Here is a 22,785-nt window from a genome sequence, read left to right as displayed (position 1 = left end):
AGTTCTTCTTCTTTGGAATATATCTGTCTTGCACCTTCCTCACTTCTCGCATAAACTCCAGCCACTGCTGCTCTGCCGTCCTTCCCGCTAGTGTCCCTTTCCAGTGAACCTTGACCAGTTCCTCTCTCATGCGCACTGTATTTTCCTTTACTCCACTGAAATACCGACACATCGGATTTTGGCTTCTCTTTCTCAAATTTCACAGTGAACTCAATCATGTTGTGATCACTGCCTCCAAAGGCTTCCTTCACTTCCATCCCTCGAATCACATCTGGTTCATTACGCAATACCCAATCCAGTACAGCCGATCCCCTAGTGGGCTCAACAACAAGCTGTTCTAAAAAGCCATCTCATAGACATTCTGCAAATACTCTCTCTTGAGATCCAGTGCTGAGCTGATTTTCCCAATCCACTCGCATGTTAAAATCCCCTACAATTATCATAACACTGCCCTTCTGGCAAGCCTTATCTATTTCCTGTTGTAATATGTAGTCCACATCACTGCAGCTGTTTAGAAGCCTGTAGATAACTGCCATCAGGGTCCTTTTACCCCTGCTTTTTCTTAGCTCAACCCATAAAGATTTCAGAAATGTCACTCCACTCTTCAAGAAGGGAGAGAGGCAGAAGAAAGGAAACTATAGGCCACTTAGTCTGACAGTGGTTTGAAAGATGTTGGAGTCGATTGTTAAGGATGTGAGTTTGGGCTACTTGGAGGCACAAGGTAAAATAGGACGGAGTCAGCATTGTTTCCGCAAGGGAAAATCTTGCCTGATGAATTTGTTGGAATGCTTTGAGAAATAATAAGCAGGGTAGACAAAGGAGAATTGGTTGATATTGTGTACTTGGATTTTCAGACCTTTGACAAGGTACCACACACGAGACTCCTTAACGAGCTCTGAGCCTGGTTGGGCGGCGATGAGGAAGGAGCTGATCTCGGGTTTGTGTAAATCGAAGGGCGGTTGCGGGGGAAAGGGCCGGGACTGAGCCAAACAGCTGGACAGTCTGGGCCGGGAATGTGGGATCAGTTAGTTCTGGTTCCCCAAGCAGTGAGAGTGGATGTCGGTAACGAGGATCTGTTTACGTGTACGGGTGTGGGGTAAATAGTGGGAAAGTTGTGGGGTTACTGGCGGGGTGGAGGGAGGTTGGGGATGTGGGTTATCGGACACAGTGCGACCCGGGAGGATGCGTCCTAGGGCAGATCACGTTGTGAGCAAGGGAGGATCTGATCCATTGCATCAGACAGCTTTCAGGAAGCAACAAATCTCTCTTTATATTAATCACTGTCTAATCTTGCTGCTAACATTGTTTGTCACAGAGCCCAGAGTCTGGGAACAGCTCGATGGTAGGAAGCAGATGGTGATGATGACAGGCTGTTTATTGGAGTCAAGGCCCGTGCCTCCTGGAGCTCCCCAGGGTAACGCCCATTGCTACTTGTCATCTATGTCAATAATCTGGTTGAGAATGTACAGGGTATGGGTAGTGAGTTTGCAGCAAGTAATTGCAAACAACTACTTCTTTTTGCAAGATAGTAAATATAAACACCCCTCTTTCCCTCTCCACACTCAGAACCGACCAAAAGCTACCTCAGAAGATACAAGTTCTTCAAATGAGCAAACACTGAGGGAATGTGAGAGACTTTAAAGAGCTGGGATACTGACAGTACATTACCAGACCTGGAGTGATTGCAACTGGGTCTAATAGAAGCATAACTGGCATTTCTGGTCACATTCAGCTCTCTCCAACTATTCCCTACCTTCCTTTTACAGGTTTGTAATGTCTAAAAGACCAGTGTTTGAGTAAATGAGACTCACCAAACTTTCTCCTGACTGAATCACTGGAATCTCCGAGTCAAATGGGTTCTCTCCAGTCGGTGCTCTCAGTCCTCGGGCTGGTTCACTTGCTGCTTTTCCCTCGTCTTCAGTCATGGTTTGCTTCCAGTTGTGGGCATTTCTTCCAATAAATCTCTCACCGCAGGTCTAACTTTAACATAAATGATAATGAAGCACGTTAACAATACAAAGGAGAACAAAATATTTCTGCTCACTGAAATCTAAACAGTGAAGACAAATATAATGATCTCAGTGAACAAATCTGTAATTGTCCCTGACACGTCACAAAACCTGATATGGGATAGGAAGGAGTCATCGTTCTGTCATGGTCAGATATAAGATGTAGGAACATAATTAGGTGATTCGATCCATTGAGTCTGCTCCACCACTCAACCATGGCTGAGATTTATTCCAACACCATATTCCTGCCTTCCTCCTGTAACCCTGAAGCTACTTAGCAATCATGAGTATATTAATCTCTGTCATAAATATACCCAAATGGCAGCCTCAACCAACCTCTGTGGCAACAAATTCCACTGATCAGACATCTTTTGGCTGAAGGAATTTTTGTCAACTCAATTTTAAAAGTAAGCATCTTTATTCTGAGACTCTCCGTCTCCATGTCCACTGTATCCAGGCTTTTCAGCATTCGGTAGGTTTACTTAACCATACATCCCCCCACCACCCCCACCGTCCCTCTGAACTCCATTGAGCACAGGTCCAGAACCATCAAATGCTCCACATACATAAAGCCGATCATCCCTGAGATTATTCACATAAACCTTATTAGTAACAACTGCACTGAACACATTCCCAAGCATAACAGACAATCAGGAAATTTAAACCATTCCAGAGTGAATGGAATAAAAAGAAACCGGAATCACCAGAATTGCTCAAAAGGTAAGGAACTACTGTGGGGACAGCAACAAATTTAACGATTCAGATTCACAATCATTTGTCAGAATGGATTCAAAATTTATCATTTTTAGTGCAGATCTCCAGTAACCTGAATTTCTGTTTGATTTCCACTGTCTGACAGACAGGTGACAGCGAGGAGGAATTTCCAAACACAGTTCAAACACTGAACCCCCCAGGTCTATTTCTACTGGTTCAAACACAGAACAGCCCATTTACTCACAGCCTCTCCTTGAGAGGGATGGAATATAAACTCATTCTCTCCTCAGATTAGCAGCATTGCTTCCAAAGGAACTCCAAAAAAAAACCCATTTGATCCCAGACCAGAAATACTCGCTCAACACCTCATAAACCCGGGCAGCTTGATCCCCGGGGCCATGTTACTTGGATCTAAACAGGGGTGCAGTGCTGCCGGAGCTCACCGGAGCACCACTCCAGCACCTCTGTAAAAAAAGTCAAAATAAACAAGCAGGAAATTTAACAGCGGCCGTATATTAAATAGAGGGAATTTTAAGGAAACTGGGGTTAGGGAGAGGGGTTGGTGGCTGGTGAGGAAAATACTACTAATAACATTAGGATAGGATATTCGATAGTTTTTGGTGAAATCCTGGAGCTGTGACTGTGGTGATCCGTGGATTACTCGCTAATACAAAAGTAAATTTTTCTCACTAACAACCTTAAGGCTTCTAAGCAAACAACGTTATTTCACTTGCTTGATAATTAGATTTGATGATAATTAGTGAATGCAACCATGCAATACAATGTCTTATTATTAAATTAAGTATTATATGTTTTATTGTACCAGTTATACACTGAAATGCAGTGATTGGCTATAATCTTGTTAATGTCTTATTTAGCACTGTATTTCTGTGGAGCTCTGGAAATCATATACCGTAGATGTCGGATTATAAGCCGCTACTTTTTTCCCACATTTTGAACAGCTTTGAACTCTGCGGCCTTTAATACGGTGCGGCTAATGCATGATTTTTTTCATGCCGCCAAAAACATTTTGCCTCGTAACAGTAGACCAATAAAATTGATGAGTAGTTCACAGAGGTCCAATGAAATTGTACGATAAATCAAGCGCACTTTCACAATTAAATTATTGTAAATCAGTCATTTGTACTCACCCTCATCAACATGGAAAACACTCGAAGAAAAGCATTGTGCTGCCTTTATGGCAGTTATTTAGTTTATAATATTTTCGCTTAGTAATTCATTTTCTAGTTAAAGTTAGAAGTGTTTTAACTATATTTGTTTTCTGTACTACATCGCGGGATGCTATGACGTCACACCCGGTTTCGCCGTGTCTTGTGGGAAAAATGCCAGTTTGCGATAAACGGGAAGGAAGGGGGCGAGCGGCATTACGCGAGCGGCATTGGATCTGAGCGAATGCTGCTTTTAAGTTAAAGGCGATCAATAACTTTTCCTGGTAGGCTGCAGTATATATATTTTTTACCAGTCGTTAGGAGATATTGGAATGTTATTCAGTAAAAAAGTATACGCAACGTATATTTAAAAGTAGCCGCGTTACAGGCACGGTTCGAAAAAAAGCATTTGCAATATGTATTTGTTTATGTTACCATATGGATTTAATTAAAAGTTAAAAAATCCTCACGTGTAATATCTTTCTGTGTAAATATCTCATATTACAACGTGGGACACCTGCGGCCGAAAATCCGGTGCGGCCTAAAATCCGGTGCGGCCTGTACAAGTAAAAAATTGATTTTCTTTCTAAAATTAGAGCCAGCAGCTTTTAATCAGGTGCGCTCTGTAGTCCAGAATCTACGGTATATTTCTTTCATCTTGGTTTAGTGGTTGACATTATAAAAAGCCCTATTCATGTGTGTATATATACACACACACACACACACACACATATATTTATACACCCCCCCCCCCCCCGCCAATTTGGGTACCTGCTCATTACATGAATGGGACAAGGAAGTTGCCCAGTACATGAAAGGAGTAGGTACACAAATACACAAATTGTGTGACCTACTAGCGGTGATTGATAAGTTCGTGGCCTAGGATGAAAGGAGTCAATTTTACAAAACCTAGCAAATTTCAATTATCTGTAACAGAAAAAGCACAAAACTGATTAACTTTCTGCATAATCACTCAAAGAGTTGAACTGCACGTGCAGGTACCGAGAGCTGTATAACTTTCAGCCGCGAACTTATCAATCACCCCTCGTACAGCTCAGGTTGGGGGGAGGGGCTACCCAGACGGAATAGAAGGTGCAGATCCTGGACTTTGAGGATGGCCTTAACGTGGCAGAAGAGGAGGCGATGGGTTGACACGTCGGAACGGGAATGGGAATGGGGAGCGGAATGAAAATGTTTGGACACCGGGAAGTCCCGCTGGGAGCGGACAGTTGAAAGGTCAGTTTATTATCAAAGCAGGTATCCATGAACAACTCTTGCAGTTTTTTTCTTCTCCAGAGAAGCACAAAACAAAGAAAGAGCATGAAAGTCATTCAGAGAGAAAAATCAAACTCCTACCCCACCCCCCACATCAAAAAGAATGGCATCCCGATCATCAAACCCCAAAACCCACCCCTCCCGCACAAAAGGGAACAATAACATCGATCCGCCCCCCTAAAAAACAACCCTACCCCGCACAACTGCAGAGGAGCTGGTGTCACCAGTGTAGAGGCGACCGCATCGGGAGCAGCGGACACAATAGGCGACCCCGGAAGATTCACAGGTGAAGTGTCGCCTCACCTGGAAGGATGTTTGGACAACGGAGAGAGTTCGGCCGTCCGGCCCTTTCACTGTGACACCCTCGAACTCCACATCAAATCCGTCCAAACGAATCTGGGCGAACTTTAATGACCAATAAACATAATTCCTCTCAGCGATCGGCTGTCTGAATGAATGACTGACTTTAAAGAGGAAGGGGTGTCTATGGTCCACATTGTCAGGGTGTTGAGTTTACCAGGAGACAAAGACTGCTGGGACGAGAGGTCTTCTGTTGACTAATACACTGTGTGTGGACCCCGCTGGCAATTCTGGTGTTGTGACCCGAATCGAGACAAACACCACGCTGCCCACTCCATCAACAACACGGCAGACCCGGACACATAACCGGGGACTTTACATCTCACAACACTGGATTCAGTGATGAAACCCGTGATTAATGTTGTTGTCCCACTGAAATCATCAGAAACGTCCATTAAGGTGTTTTAAATTACAAGCGCTCCCCCACAAGTGCAGCCAATGTTTCTGGATGTGTGACCCATTTATGTGAGAATTTAGCTTTTTGATTTATCAGGGCTTCCCATAAACATGTACAGTTCAGCTAAGCTTCACTCCAGAATTTCCAAAGCAACAAACCAGTCAGATGGTTCCACACAATTAAAATAGTTTATTACATTTGTATTATTTTTAAATTTTGTACTACTTATTTAATTTAACTATAGAATATGTATATTTTTGTAATTCATAGCTGTTAAAATCTACTGTTATGAGTTAGGTTCTACTGCTGCCGCAGAGACAACAAATTTCATGACATATGCTGGTGCTATTAAACCTGATTCTGATATTGATATGGGAGACCCACCACCAGTCACCTGATCCCAGTTACCGCAGGTCGTAATGTGAGGCTGAAGCCTTTTCTATTTATTGGTATTCCTCAGAAAACTCAACAGTTAAGTTTCCTTCTGTGGTTCCAAAGCAGAAGCTCAGTCTCTCTAATATTTCCACACAATTAAAATGGGGATATTGTTTATTATCATCATGTACTGAGCTACAGTGAAAATCTTGCCTGACATACCAGCCACACAGATCAATACATTACGACAGTACATTGAGCTGATATACGACAAAACAATAACTGTAACAAAGCATTATGGCTGCAGAGAAAGTGCAGTGCAGATAGACATATGGTGCAGGGTCACGTCGAGTTACATTCTGAGGTCGAGTACATTTTACCATTCATTTGGCTTATAACCGCAGACAGGAAGCCAACCTTGAGCCTGGTGGTTCGTGCTTTAAGGCTTTTGTATCTCTTCCCCGATGGGGGAGTGGGTTTGAATGTCCAGATTGTGAGGATGTTTGAGTACATGGCCTGCTTTTCCGAGGCAGGAGAAGTGTAGGAAGAGTCCATGGAGGGGAGGCTTGTTTCTCTGATGTTCTCCGCTCTCCAAAGTTCACTGCAGTTCCTTGCAGTCATGGGCAGAGCAGTAGCCATACGAAGGCGTGAAGTATCGACAAGAAGCTCAGAGACCTCGGCCTTCACCCTGCCTTGTGTAGCTGGATCCTGGACTTCCTGTCAGATCGCCAGCAGGTGGTAAGAGTGGACTCCCTCACCTCTGTCTCTCTGACCCTGAGCACACATACCCCTCAGGGTTGTCTCCTTGGCCCCCTCCTTTACTCTCTGTGCACCCACGACTTGTGTCGCCACTCACAGCTCCAATCTGTGATTTAAATTTGTTGACGACACTACATTGATTGGCCTAATCTCAAATAATAACTTTCAATCAATCTCCTGACAACTCGGTCCAAACAAACTTGCCACCCTTCTTCAGGAGATTAGTTAGCGGAAGAGCAATACCAGCAAAGTTCTTACAGAACTTACGATAATATCCAACCATTCCCAGAAACTTTCCAAGAGCCTTGTTACCAGTCGGAATAGAAACTTCAGAAAATTGCCTGGACTTTTGCCTGAACAGGAGCTAACTTGACTTAACCTACAACATAGCCAACATAGGTCACAGTGGCATGGCCAAATTCACTCTTAGGTAAGTTAACTGTAAGGCTGGCCTCGGAAAGCCTGTCAAACAGCTTTTCTACTGCAGAGATACGGTCATTCCAAGTGTCACTCCCTGTGACTAAGTCATCAATATCGGTATCTGTGTGTTCCAACCCTCGATTTACAGAATCAATCATTCTCTGGAATGTTCCTGGGGCATTTTTCATTCCAAACAGCAAAACCTTGTATTTGTACAACCCAGATGGTGTCACAAACACAGAAATTTCTCTACCTCTGTCCGTCAATGGAACACACCGATACTCTTTCAACAGATCAATCTTTGTTAGAAATATAGCAAATGCAATCATTCAACCGAGGGATAGAATAGGCATCTGTTTTTGTTACTGCATTTACCTTTCCATAATCAGTGTAAAATCTAGCAGTGTTATGCATATATAGTTTTAAATGTATATTTCCCAAACTTAGGTGGTAAATGATACAGTTTTACGCTGGTGTGGTAAGGATATTCAGTTCAGTTCACGGGATTGAAGTGAGTGAGAGATTTGGCATCCAAGTAAACAGGTGTCGATGTTCTCCGAATCTTCCAATTTAGTCAAATGTGACCAACTAAAGAGATTCATATTCAAGTGACAATCTACCAACCCAGGCAAGGGTTTTCAGCAGATTTCACAGGGTTGCTATTACATGCACTAATAGTCACAGACCGATTGCTCTTAACCGATCCTCAACCCCAAACGCGTGGACATTTAAAACTTCAGTGACAACTCTTCCCACTAGCCTTTGTGTGTCTGCGTGTCCTACGAAACAAACAGCAACACTCCTTTAAATACCATTGTGCTGAACACCAGCTGTCCATCATGCAGGCCCTCCGCTCTATCTGTCTCTGTAACAAGCTGCTTGTGCTCTTTTCTCTCTCTCTCTCTCTCTCTTACAGACATGGTTCTCAGAGGCACAGTCCATAATCACAGGCAATTTACACCTTTCTATATTCATGCAATATGTGTGTTGTTTAATTGGTTTGCCTTGACCAATATCTACGTCATATACTGTGACCGTGGTTTGCTTGGGAACATTGGGAAATAAATCTTTAAACTTCAGAATTAATTCCTTCAGCTGTTGTTCTTGCTTTGGCTGCAGATGAGCCAACTTGTTATCAATGTTTTCTTGAACATCCGAGTTCATTAGCCTAACTGGGACCGTGTTTGGCTTGTGAAAAGTATCAGACGAGTCAATTGTTTCATTCTCAGGGTTGCCAGATTCATATGTTTTGATAACAGACGGTGCCTGCTTGTCAACATAAGGCTTTATCTTATTTATGTGTACCACCTGTGTTATTTTACGTTGGTCGGATCTTTTAATAACATAATTCAGATAGTTAACTTGAGAGACTATTTCATATGGTCCATTGAGTTTCACCTTAAGTGGGTTCAGCCACATTGGAAATAAGGCAAGCACCTTACCCCCCACCTGGTATTTTCTTTCACAAGTCTGCTTATCAAACCAAAACTTCATTGTGTTTCGACAAATCTTTAAATTTTGTCTTACTAGACTACAGGACTGGTGTAGTTTGTTTTTGAACTTCAAAACATAGTCTAACAAGTTAACATGTACATCCCATCAATCCACTGTTCCTTTAACAAGGTCAAAGGTCCCCTCACTCTCTGACCAAATACAAGTTCAAATGGACTAAAGCCCAGTGATTCCTGTACCGACTCTCTTACTGCGAACAAAAGCAAATGTATTCCTTCATCGCAGTCTTTTCCATTTTCAACACAGTATGTCTTAATCATTGTTTTGAGGGTAGAATGAGATCTTTCTAAACCCCTTGTGATTCTGGATGGTATGCAGATGATGTAATTCGTTTAGCTCCCAGTTCATAAACTACCTGCTGGAATAATCCAGATGTAAAATTACTTCCTTGATCAGACTGGATTTCTTTAGGCAAACCAAATAAAGTAAAAAACTTGGTAAGAGCCTTTGCCACATTTTAGCTTTAATATTCCTGAGAGGTATTGCCTCTGAGAATCTGGATGCAGTACACATAATAGTTAGCAAATACTGATGGCCAGCTTTAGTCTTTGGCAATGGGCCAACACAATCCACTATAACTTTGGAAAAGGGTTCACCGAATGCAGGTACAGGCCACAGTGGGGCCACTGCTACGGCCTGATTAGGTTTACCCACAACCTGACAAGTGCGGCAGGTTCTGCAAAAGATCACAACATCTTTCCTCAAATTAGGCCAGTAAAATTCCTTCATAATCCTTTTTACAGTTTAATTCACTCCAAAATGGCCACCTAAGGACATACTGTGGGCCAAAGTTAAATTTTCAGTCCTGTAAACTTTAGGAACTACAACTTGGTGAACAATTGCCCATTCCTCACTCACAGGTGTAGCAGGTGGCATCCACTTCCTCATTAACACTCCATCCTTGGGATAATACCCGACTGGCACTTTCTTAATCTCATCATCAGAGAGAGCTGTTTCTTTTAAAGCTTCAATCTCAGGGTCTCGGTTCTGTTCTGCTATAAACTCCTTCCTAGACAGGGATAAGTCTTTCTCATCAGACTGTCTACATGAATCTTGTTGAAACATTGAAGGCAGAAAAGTCCCTGACAAGTCAGCATAATCTGAATACCGATTTTGGCTATCACTGGTATCAGAATCATGCTGCACAGAACTGTCTGCGTCGGCAGACTTTTTAGCCATACTGTGAGTTACTGCACAGGAAGGATAAATGATAAAATCCATCTGAGGGTCGTCAGTGGTTGGCTTAGTTGTCAACTGCACTACAGGAACAACTTTACCATCTGCCAGGTCATTCCCTAACAGCAAAGTAACATCTTCCACCAGTAAACTGGAGCACAATCTGATCTTAACAGGTCTGGAAACCAACCCTGACTTAAAGGTACCTTGGGCAATGGCACAAAAACCACGCCGCCCCCAATGCCTTTAATAAGATTTACCTCACCAGTGTCAGTCTCATCACCAAACTTTAGAACGCTGTCTCATATAAGTGACTGAGAATCCTCAGCATCTTGAAGAATTTTCACTGGTACCTTCGTAGACCCTTCCTTTACTAATACAAACCCATCAGACATAAAATAATCAAATCCCTTCTTAACTCGGTCAGACCTCTCAGTACTTAACTGAGTCTCAACAGAATGTTCAGAACCCTGTGGGGTTATAGGTGCTTCAACATACTGAACACAGGCATTCAGGACTGGTTCTTTTTTCTTTTTCTTCTTCAGATGTCTTGCTAGACTACAAGACTGGTGTAGTTTGTTTTTGAACTTCAAAACATAGTCTAACAAGTTAACATGTACATCCCCATCAATCCACTGTTCCAAGGTCAAAGGTGCCTCACTCTCTGACCAAATCCAAGTTCAAATTGAACAATTGGCCATCATATGAGCAGCTTTCTTACAATAACAAGTAAGACCAGAATATTTCTCCTTCAACTGCTTCTTTTCATCCTTACTCTTGTCACTCGTCCCAGCATTAATTTTTGGTTTACCCTGGTGATCCCTGCTACTACTTTGGAAGCTCTTATTCAAGGTAAACTTAACCTTATGAGTTAAAGCAAACTAATCTGCTAATCTAGCAGACTCCTGCAAAGTGGCAGCATCCTTTTCATCTAAATATGTCTTTATGTCATCAGGGATGCGCCTTTCGAATTGTTCAATTAAAACCAACTCTTTAAAGCTGTTAAAATCATCATTTACATTTTTATATGTGCACCAGTGGTCAAAACACACAAACTTCTCATAAGCAAATTCCATATAAGTCTGACTCACCAGATTTCCTCAAATTTCTAAACTTTTGCCTGTATGCTTCAGGGACCATCTCATAAGCTGAGAGCACAGCCTGTTTCACTATGTCATAATCAGCTGCTTCATCAACTGTCAAAGCAGAATATGCTTGCTGAGCCTGCCCCTTAATTACACTTTGTAAGAGAATATGCCAATCCTCTTTTGGCCACTTTAAACTCTGAGCAACCTTCTCAAAACAGCTGAAAGTATTCATCAAACTCTGCCTCGTAAAAAGGAGGTACCAATTTAACTAACACACACAAAATGCTGGTGGAACACAGCAGACCAGGCAGCATCTATAGGAAGATCCACTGTCGAACCACTTTCCTCATGTTTGTTCTACCAATTTAACTTCCTCACTGGCCTCAAACATCACCAGATTCTAACACTAGACCCCTTTGCTGCAATCTCTCTATCTTTTCCAGCTCGAACACCCTCTGTCTTTCTGTTTCCTCCCTCTGTTTTTCTGCCTTTCTAGCCTCAAACTGCCTCTGCCTTTCCGCAGCCTCCATCTTTAATTTTTCTAACTTGTACTGGACCTCAAGCTCACTAGGTTTACTTTCAGGAAACACCTCCAACTCCTCCACGTTAAACACACCTTCAGATACATAATGTTCTGCTATTATCCTCTTCATCTGTGCTCTCTTCATTGTCAATTTCACCTTAGCAAGTTTTAACCTTTTAGCAATACTCGACAACTCAATCCTACTGGCGTCCTCTAATGCCTCAGAGGTTGGCACTTCCGGAAATCTATCAACATCTATTGCTGCTGATATTCCACACACAAATAAATCAAAAGGGATTTCCCCAATGAAATCAATAATTTATCAATCAATATGCCCCCAAATCTGTTCATATCCCGGACACAGCCCCAATTTTGTTATGAATCGTAACCCTTTAGAAACAAACCAGCAGCAATAGACTACAGCTGGAGTCTGTTTTTGATGTTAAAACAATCTTTATTAGATCCTAGTTATAATACAGTAACTTAAGCAAGATAATCAGAAGTTATGTGTATATGTGTGTGTAAATATAACTTCCAAACTATTGAGCTTGGGGGAAACAAGGCTTCGAGTCTTGATGCGTTAAGAGTATGAAAGTTCAGTTCAACCACAGAATAGGTGATGAGAGAGATATTTGTAATCCAGGGTAAATAGCGAGAGAAGGCAATTATGTCGAATTCCACAGGCTCCAACGTGGTAAAACGAGACAACAGTCGCTGTAGGTTTTATGCTTCATCGTTCCAAATCCACATACAAATTATCACCGAAAGTGACTTGTCACAAAGGGTATCGTCTTCAAGTGAATTACCACACCACACGCAGCCAAGCGTTAACACATAAGTGGTCTTCACAGGATATGCCAAATCCGATCCACACCTATGGAACAAACGAGGTGATAACCACACATTCGATGTATGGTGAATTGATAATTTACCCACCCTTGTGGTCATAGAAAAGTTCCAATCAGTGACCCTCGGCCACTAGTTCCCCGATTCTAATCCTTCCACTTTTCCTCCTTCGTCTTCGTCTGAGTGTCTGTGTCCTCGGTTAAAACTAAACAAGCTGTGGGCGAATTAAACAACCTGCAAGTCAGACTGACTCACCATCCTAATTTCTGTCTCTCTCTCTCTTAAGATGACTTTCCACAGCAAACAAAACCTAGGGATTCATAATAACGGCCACTTCCCATTGTGAACTGACTGGTGTGCCAGTAGTTGGGATGACTGAGTGAATCCTTTCCCAAATTATGAACAGATGAACGGCTTCTCCCCGGTGTGAACTCGCTGATGTCTCTGTAGGGAGGAAGAGCGAGTGAAATTCTTCCCACATTCTGAGCAGGTGAACGGCTTCTCCCCAGTGTGAACTCGCTGATGAGTCTGTAGGTTGGATGAGTGAGTGAATCTCTTCCCACATTCTGAGCAGGTGAAAGGCCTCTCCCCAGTGTGAACTCGCTGGTGTTCCACTAGGTGGGATGACAGAGTGAACTGTTTCCCACATTCTGAGCAGTTGAACGGCTTCTCACCGGTATGAACTCTCTGATGTCTCTGTAGGGTGGAAGATTGAGTGAATCTCTTCCCACATTCTGAGCAGGTGAACGGCCTCTCACCAGTGTGAAATCGCTGGTGACTCTGTAGTGTGGATGACTGAGTGAATCCCTTCCCACAGACTGAGCAAGTGAACGGCTTCTCCCCAGTGTGAACTCGTTGGTGACTCTGTAGGTCGGATGACCGAGTGAATCTCTCCCCACAGATTGAACAGGTGAACGGCCTCTCCCCAGTGTGAAATCGCTGGTGACTCAGTAGGGTGGATGAATGAGTGAATCTCTTCCCACAGTCTGAGCAGGTGAACGGCCTCTCTCCAGTGTGAACTCGCTGGTGGCTCAGTAGGGTGGATGACTGTGTGAATCTCTTCCCACAGATTGTGCAGGTGAACGGCCTCACACCAGTGTGAACTCGCTGATGACTCAGTAGGTTGGATAACTGAGTGAATCCCTTCCCACATTCTGAGCAGGTGAATGGCTTCTCCCCAGTGTGAACTCGCTGATGTCTCTGTAGGCTGGATGAATCAATGAATCCCTTCCCACATTCTGAGCAAGTGAACGGCTTTTCCCCAGTGTGAACTCGCTGATGTCTCTGTAGGGTGGATGAATGAGTGAATCCCTTCCCACAGTCTGAGCAGATGAACGGCTTCTCCCCAGTGTGAACTCGCTGATGACTCTGTAGGGTGGATGAATGAGTGAATCCCTTCCCACATTCTGAGCAGGTGAATGGCTTCTCCCCAGTGTGAACTCGCTGATGACTCTGTAGTTGAGATGACTGAGTGAATCTCTTCCCACAGACTGAGCAAGTGAACGGCTTCTCCCCAGTGTGGACTCGCTGGTGACTCTGTAGGGTGGATGACTGAGTGAATCTCTTCCCACAGACTGAGCAAGTGAACGGCTTCTCCCCAGTGTGAACTCGCTGGTGACTCTGTAGGGTGGATGAATGAGTGAATCTCTTCCCACAATCTGAGCAGGTGAATGACTTTTCCCCAGTGTGAACTCGCTGATGAGCCATTAGGTCAGATGACTGAGCGAATCCTTTCCCAGAAGTTCAGCAGATGACCAGCCTCTGCCTGGTGTGTTGTGAACTGACTGGTGTGTCCACAGGTGGGAAGACTGACTGAATCCCTTCCCACACACGGAACAGGTGAATGGCCTTGCCCAGTGTGAACTTGCTGATGTACCTTCAATTGAGATAACCGAGTCAATCCATTCCCTCTGTCTGAGCAGGTGAATGGCCTTTCCTCTGCGTAAAATGCCGGACATGCTAGTTGGCCAAATGACCGAGTGAGTCACTCCCCACAGTCTGAGCTGGACAGATGGTCTATTGAATCTCTTGCTCCACTTCTTAAGTATCTAGTCAGAGACAGCAAAACTGGCGTGCCGTGTTTGAGAGTCTTGGAGATAAATTCCTTCTCATTTTCAACCTGTAACAAGATTTACAAAATCCATCAATGGGTGTAGGACAACATTACAGATGAGATCACTTGAGTTGCCAAGGTTTGATCTGGTATCACACTGTTACAGTGAGGTTCAACCCAAGTTGGACAGAGAAATCATCTCCTGACTGGGCACAGTGCTGGTATCTGGAATCACCATCAATTTCCTCATGCTCTTGTGTCTCTATAGGAATGGGGCATTTCTGCCATCTCCAATTTGTACCTTGGCTCAGTTTGACTCTATCCATTGGTATTATTCCCTGTTCCTGCTGAGCAGCATGGGTGCCTGGCCCCACAGTAACTGAAACAGTCTCATGCAAATAGTCTTTCTTGATGTGCAACTGGGATTTTCCTTAACTTAACGTGCCACAGTTTTAACGCCATATAAAAAAAATTCTTGCTGCGATGAATGGTTGGTCTTCACAGCTGTTAAAAGGACTTAGAATGAATTTTTGTATTATTTCAGGTTCTTGTTACAGTAATAGAAAATTACAACACAGAAACAGGCCCTTTGGGCCATCTAGTTAGTGCTGAACTACTTCAACTGCACACTCCCATACCCTTATCATTTAGGTACCTATACAAACATCTTAAATGCTGAAATTGCACCACTTGTGCTGGCTGCTCATTCCACACCCAGATGACTGTCTGTGTGAAGAAGTTTCCCCTCATGTTTCCCTTAACGTTTCACCTTTCACCCTTAACCCATGGTCGCTGGTTGTAGTCCCACCCCATCTCAGTGGCAAAAGCCAGCTTGCATTTACCCTAGCTATGCCCCTCTATCACAATCAAATCTCCCCTCAGTCTTGTATGATCCAAGGAATAAAGTCCTGACCTGTACAATCTTCCCTTATAATCCAAGTGCTCCAGACCTGGCAACATCCTTGTAAATTTTCTCTGAACTCTTTCAACCTCTTTTACATCTTTCATGTAGGTAGGTGACCGAAACTGCACACAATACTCCAAATTAGGCCTCACCAATGTCTTGTACAAAGTCAACAATACATCCATCTCCTGTACTCAGTACTTTGGTTTATGAAGGCCAATGTGACAAAATCTTTCTTTCCGTCCCTATCAAACTGTGACACCACTTGCAGTGAATTCCCAGTGAATCTGTATTCCCAGATCCCTTTCTTCTACAGTGTTCCTCAGTGCCCTCCCATTCACTGTGTAAGACCTAGGTCCTTCCAAAATGCAACTTGTCTCCATTAAATTCCATTTTGCATTTCATAACCCATTTTTTCAGCGGGTCCAGATCACACTGCAAGCTATGATAGTCTTCCTTGCTGTTCACTACACCACAATCTTGGTTTCATCCACAAAGTTGCTGATCCAGCTAACCATGTTAACATTCAGATTACTGATATAGATGACAAACAACAACAGATCCAGCAGTGATCCTTGTGGCAACCACTAGTCACAGGCCTCCGGTCAGAGAGGCAACCATCCGCCACCACACTCTGGCTTCTCCCAATTTACTCGTCCAATTTACTATCTCATCTTGAATGCTGAGTGACTGAACCTTCTTGACCAACATCCCATATGAGACTTCGTCAAGTGCCTTGTTAAAGTCCATGTAGACAACATCCACTGACTTGCCTTCATCGACTTTCCTGATAACTTCCTCGAGAGAATATATGGTTTAGACATGACCTACCATGCTGAAAGCCATGCTGCCTATCCTGAATCAGTCCACATTGATCCGAATACTTGTATATCCAGCTCCTATATGTTTTGGTCATGTTCTGTACTGAAACATTTTTGGAAGTCTATTTTCTCTACAATTTCTAAAGTTTTAAAAATTAATTTACAACCTTTTTTATTTGGCATAATCCCTCAATATATTCATGGTATTTCACCATCAAACCAACATGTAATTGCATTTGTTACATTATTGGCCAGAAGGGCTATTTTGTTGAAATGGAAAGATGCTTCTGCTCCTACTTTGATACAATGGTTTTCTCAGGTGATGCTGTCTTAGTTTGGCTAAAATCAGAAGTCGAACTTTTGATTCTCGATTTGATTTTGAGAAAAGGTGGAGTTCATTTGCCCACCTCTATCATCTGATTTGAGTTAATTAATATGGTTTCCTTCTGATTTTTCTTTAAATGGATTTGAGTTGGTGGTTTGATGTTTTTTTTTATGCAAGCGTGTATGATGTATAGCTCCGGGGTTCTGCTCCTAATGCTTTTTTTTTGTTTTTTACTTTCAGGTTTTTTGTTTCTTTTTCTTTCAAAAAATATTCTTAAAACTTTATTTTTTCTTATTATTACTGATATATTGCTTAGCTTTGTTAATCAGTTATTTGCTAATTTAATTTTTATTGTACATAATGACATATTGACTTAATGTATCTTTTTTGTTAATCATCAATAATAATTTATTAAAAAAAGATTTTAAAATGAAATATCTGCCTCCTGCACACACTTTCCAATAACTTTCCCACTAGTGATATCAGGCTCACCAATGTATAATTTCCTAGTTTATTTTTAGAGCCTTTCTTGAACTGCGGAACAACACTGGCTGTCCTCCAATCCTCCAGTGCCTCACCTGTCACTAACGGTGATTTAAACATCTGTGCTTTGGCCCCGACAATTTCTGCACTTGTCTTCCACAGGGTCCGAGGGAACAACTTGTCAGGCCCTGGGGACTTATCCATGGTAATTTCCCTTAAGACAGCAAACACCTCCACCTCTGTAATCTGTACAGGGTCCATGGAGTTGATGCTGCTTTGCCTCACTTCTATAGACTCTGTGACCATCTTCTGTGTAAATATGGAAGCAGAAAAATATCTCCCCCATCTATTTTGTCTCCTCATATTCTGATCTTTCAGATGATTTTTTTTTCGCTTACAATCTTTTTGCTCTCAATATATCTTCAGAGTCTCTGAGGATTCTCCTCCACCTTGTCTGCTGGGGCAACCTCATGCCTTCTTTTATTTCTTTCATAAGTGTTCACTTGAATTTCCTGTACCCCATTTCTTCCTATTTACCTGTACCTGGTATGCACCTCCCTTTTTATAGATCTGGGAGAGGAAAGCCAAAGGGCTGATAGACCTGCATGGTGGGAGGTGGGGGTAAGGGGAGGGGGTTAATCTAAAGTTGCAGGGGGAATGGGAGCCTGAATAACAGAACAGATAGTGGAGGGGTTGTGCAGACAGTTGTTTTCAGTCCTCAGACAAAGTCAGGAATGAAAAAGTTGAGCATGGTGCTGTGAATATGCTGAACCCTGTATATTTCAAATCAAGTAACAGTGTAGGACAAGGTGGATGTGTTAAGGGCGTGGATCAACACCTGGAATTAAGATATCACTGTAATATCAAGAAGTCAGCATCTCGTAGGCTGCTTAGGACCCTGGCTATTTTTTTTAAAGGTCATAGCAGCCATGAGCTTGAGAAAGTGAGTAGAAATGCACAAATGCTTTCCCATAAGCTGAGCAGGTGACAGCAGCCTTGGTGTGAGAAGCATATTAACACAAGAGGGAGTGACTATTTACAAGGGCAGCAGACTTTGGGAGGTGGGCCTGTGTCTGTCTGCATCCAGACATAGTAGCAAATAAAACTGTTATACAAACAATTTATGACTGATAAAGTTAACATTACTCATCTGTAGAGAAACTAAGGGGGGGGGGTGAACCCACATGTATCTGTGTACGTGACTGCATGATATAAAAAGAAATGTATTTGCTTCAGGAGAGAGAGACCCTCGAAGCAGCCTCCGAGAGAGAGTGCAATCCACGTGTGGAACCTAAACAGATGGCGGAGATCTTAAATAATTTTTCATCTCTATTTACTCAGGAGATGGACAAAGGGTCTATGGGAGTGTGGAAAAGTGGCATTAAAATCCTAGACATGTACAGTTTAAAGAAGAGAAGTTACATTGCTGTTCAAATTTCAAACATAAAGTCCACAGCATATTCCAGGTTATTCAGCGTAAAATGTTGTGCCAACCATGTAACTGCCCAGAATTTCCCTAGCGCATAGCCCTGTATTTTCCTAAGCTCCATGTACCTATCTAAGAGGCTGTTAAAAGACCCTATTGTATCTGCCTCGACCACTGCTGCCGGCAGTGGATTGCACGCACCCACTACTCTCTGTGTAAAAAAAAACACCTACGGCTGACATCCCCACGGTAGCTATTTCCAAGCACTTTGAAACTATGCCCCCTCAAGTTAGCCATTTCAACCCTGAGAAAAAACCTCTGGCTATCCGCACGTTCAATACCCCTCATCATTTTATACACCTAAGAAAGGCTCTAAATATAAACAAGGAAATTAAAAATTGCTTTGAGGATTTGTTAGAAGTATAGAAAATTATGAGGGTATGGATCGGGTAAATGCAAACAGTTTTTTCCACTGAGGTTGGGTGGGATGATAACCAGAGGTCATGGGTAAGTGGGGAAGGTGAAAATTTAACAGAAACATTTGGAAAAGCTCTTTACTGAAATGGTCGTGAGAGTGTGGAATGAGATGCCAGCACAAGTGGTGAACATGAGCTCAGTTTCACAATTAAGAGAAGTTTGATAGGTACCTGGATTGTAGGGGTATGGAGGGTGATGGTCCTGGAGCAGGTAGTTGTATTGGACAGCTTAAATGTTTTTTCAGCATTGACTAGATGGGCCAAGTAGCCTGTTTCTGTACTGAACTTCTCCATGTTTCTATGGCAGAGAAGTTGGCCAAACTTGTTTGGAAGGGAAAAGGTAGGAGGGACAACGGAGCTGCAATGGCTGGAGTTTCTGGGAGCAATTCGGGAGCTGAGTGATCGATACATCCCAAAGAAGTGGAAGCAGGAGGACACAACCGTGGCTGAAATGAGAAGCCAAAGCCGACATAAAAGCCAAAGAGAGGGCAAACAAAAGAGCAAAAACTATTGGGAAGCTTTTAGAAACCAACAGAAGACAAGTCAAAAAACGTCAGATGAGCTCAGGGCGTGGAGTCACGATATTGTAGTCATTAATGAGTCTTGGTAGCACAGAAAACCAAGGCAATGTCTGAGGCATTTAAAGGAACAAAATATCCGGGGCTTCAATCTCTCTTGAAAACCCAGGTTCCCTGCACCAGGTACCTTTCAACTTTTATTTTGACAGGCATGTACAAACTGTACACCCTCAAAATTTCATTTCTGAAGGCCTCCCACTTACAAGTACTCCTTTGCCAGAAAACAGCCTGTCCAAAACCACACTTGACAGATCCTTTCTGATACCATCAAAATTGACCTTTCTCCAATTTAGAATCTCAACCCGTGGTCCAGACCTCCCTTTCTCCATAGTTACTTTGAATCTCATGGCATTATGATCACTAATTTCTGTCACCAGCCCTGGATCATTTCCTAATGGCTTATTGCACACTTCCACATCGGGAATTCTACGTACTGATTAAGGGCACATTTGACAAACTCTGCTGCATCTAGTCCATTTACAGTATGGGTGTCCTGGTCAATATATGGGAAGTTAAATTCACTTACTGCATCAACCTTTGTTTCTTGACATGGTCTGCGATCTCTCTACAAATTTGTTCCTCTAAACCCCTCAGAGTGTTGGGTGCAACCAAGTCCCAGTAATGGCTACAACATCATAATTCCCTGTCCTGAGCTCATCTGGCTTTCCTACGATGCTTCTTGCATTGTGATATACACAGCTCAGCACATTCATCGCACCAGGCTCAACCATTTGATTGCTGACTCTATCTGAGGTCTGAACAACATCGGACTGGTGTCAAGAAAACAAACTCTCCCTGACTGGCACAAAAACAAAGGAGCTGATTGTGGACGACAGGAGGTATGGAGACTGGCAAACCACCATTAACATCAATGGATCTGGGGTTGAGAGGGTGAACAGCTTTAAGTTCTTTGGTATAAACATCACCAAGATTTCACTTTGTCTGCACATACTGGCTATGTTGTGAGAAAAGCAAAACAGCACCTCTTTCACTTCAGACGGCTGAAGAAATTTGGGATGGGACCCCAAATCCTAAGAACTTTCTACAGGGACAGAATTGAAAGCATCCTGACCAGCTGCATCACAGCCTGGTATGGGAACTGTACTTCGCTTAATCGCAGGAACCTACAGAGAGAGGTGCGGACAGCCCAGCATATCTGCAGATGTGAACTTCCCATGATTCAGGACATTTACAAAGACAGGTGTGTAAAAGGGGCCCAAAGGATTTTGGGGACCTAATTCACCACATACACCAACTGTTCCTGCTGTTCCCATCCAGGAAACAGTACCACAGCAAAAGGACCCACAGGCTCCGGGACATCATCTTCCACCAGGCCATCAGACTGATTCATTCATGCTGATACAATTGCACTTCCATGTTGTATTGACTGTCCTATGTACAAACTATTTATTATTAATTACTATAAACTACACATTGCACATTTAGATGGAGATGTAACGTAAAGGTTTCCACTCCTCATGTATATGAAGGATGCACATAATAAAGTCAATTCAATACAATCTCTCTACTACCTGTTCTGTCATTCTGGCTCCTATTCCCCTTACAATTTACATCACCCTCCACACTAGCTCTAGCAAGCCTTACTGCTAGAATATTAGACCCTTTCCTGGTCTATTCCCCTAACTAACCAATCCCCTATCACCCCTTTGACTTTCCTCTGCCAGGCAATTCCCCCCAATGGTTTCTAAAGTGGTCTACCTGTTGTTGTGGGGAATGGTCACAAGAGTACTCTGCAATGGCTATTTAACCGCATTCCCCTTCCTGACTCTCACCCAGTTTCCTGTGTCCTGCACCTTGGGTGTAACTCACCTTTCTTCATGTCATAACTATCACCCGCTCCAACTCCTGGATGATCCAGAATTCATCCATTTCAAGTTCCAACTCTTTGAAGTGCAGGGTTACAAGCTGCAGCTGGATGCACATCTGGTAGGTGAGGGCATCAGGGACACTGGAGGTCTCCCCACCTCCCCTCCAATATCCCCTCTAATTTGTAATAACCAGTGTGCACATAAATCTTGTACTGTGCATTTTTAGCCAGTGACAACATGTGCACAGTGAATTTTATATAGAGAGGTATTCATTTTAACAGCTAGCAAATCACTGTTGAAAAGAACTTTGATCTCCTCTGGGTCTGATCAAGTTCACCTGCACTCTCACACAACCTGTGTAACAGGCCTGTAACAGGTAATGAAGGATTTTCTCACCAGAGCTTTTGCACTTTGTCCATATGTGGTTTGCTTGCTAAATTACACTTCAAAAAGTCACATTTCCAAATATCACTCCACTTCTTCCCACTTGCAAATTCTCCAGCAACTTTTGCATCACCACAATATACACAGGTATCACCAGTTTCTGTATTCTACATAAATATTACCCCTGAACTCTCCCCCAAATGACTGACAGTGGTGAACTCAGTGATGGTAATGCCAATGAATATAAAGGGAAAGACAGTAGTCTGTGTCATTGGAGTCTGGCACATCTGTGATGTGAAAGCTATTTGTTGCACAGGGCAAAGGTGTTTGATATCATTATGTACACAGAGAGAACGAGACAAAACATGTTCTCACTGGTAGAAAAGTTAGAACAAGCAACACACACAAAATGCAGGAGGAACTCAGCAGGCCAGGCAGCACCTATGAAAAAGAGTACTGATGTTGAATTCCGCCGGCATTGTGTGTGCGTTGCTTGCATTTCCAGCATCTGCAGATTTTTTTTCTTGTTTGTGAATGAAGGCAGAACAAAAGTGATTTTCTCAACTGATGATGTAAAAGATTTTGTTCACTTTTCCCGAGTTCCCAGTCCTTTAATTTAGATAGCTGGAGCTCAGCTCTGTCTGAGAGATCCATCGGTTCCCATTCCGTCATCAGCCGGAAGCTCCCTGGGGCCCGTGAACGGATCGGGAGCTGAGAGAGAGGGAAGAGAGCAGGACTGTCCTGGGATTGCGGGTCACGGCGTCCGCGGGTCATAGGAATTGCCCGGAAATCGGAGTTTAAGGTAAAGAGACAGAGAATTGCCCTTACCTACAGCCGATGTTTCCAAGGCCTTCTGAGTACTGTGCGCATGCGTCATTCTCGG

At 43.0% G+C, this 22,785-nt stretch overlaps 2 protein-coding genes across 2 annotated transcripts in view; both read right to left on the bottom strand.

The window, feature by feature from the left end:
- The window catches only part of LOC140723196 (uncharacterized), a 46,981-nt gene extending 24,196 nt beyond the window's left edge, over positions 1 to 22,785 (bottom strand). The window contains exons 1-2 of the mRNA XM_073037804.1: positions 22,731 to 22,785; positions 1,812 to 1,980 (exon numbers count right to left, since the gene is read on the bottom strand). The gene's annotated coding sequence lies outside the window, so the exon portion shown is untranslated. The remainder of the gene's footprint in view (positions 1 to 1,811; positions 1,981 to 22,730) is intronic.
- Positions 10,408 to 22,775, bottom strand: LOC140723197 (uncharacterized). The gene is made up of 2 exons (XM_073037805.1): positions 22,731 to 22,775; positions 10,408 to 14,742 (listed from the first exon to the last, which is right to left on the bottom strand). The coding sequence occupies exon 2, from the start codon at positions 14,328 to 14,330 to the stop codon at positions 13,020 to 13,022; it is 1,311 nt and encodes a 436-aa protein (XP_072893906.1). The 5' UTR covers positions 14,331 to 14,742; positions 22,731 to 22,775; the 3' UTR covers positions 10,408 to 13,019.

This window comes from Hemitrygon akajei, unplaced genomic scaffold (assembly GCF_048418815.1).
Source record: "Hemitrygon akajei unplaced genomic scaffold, sHemAka1.3 Scf000104, whole genome shotgun sequence".
In the NCBI taxonomy this organism is placed as follows: domain Eukaryota; kingdom Metazoa; phylum Chordata; class Chondrichthyes; order Myliobatiformes; family Dasyatidae; genus Hemitrygon; species Hemitrygon akajei.
The sequence above is the reverse complement of the archived record's forward strand: the minus strand, read 5'-3'. Positions and strand labels throughout refer to the sequence as shown.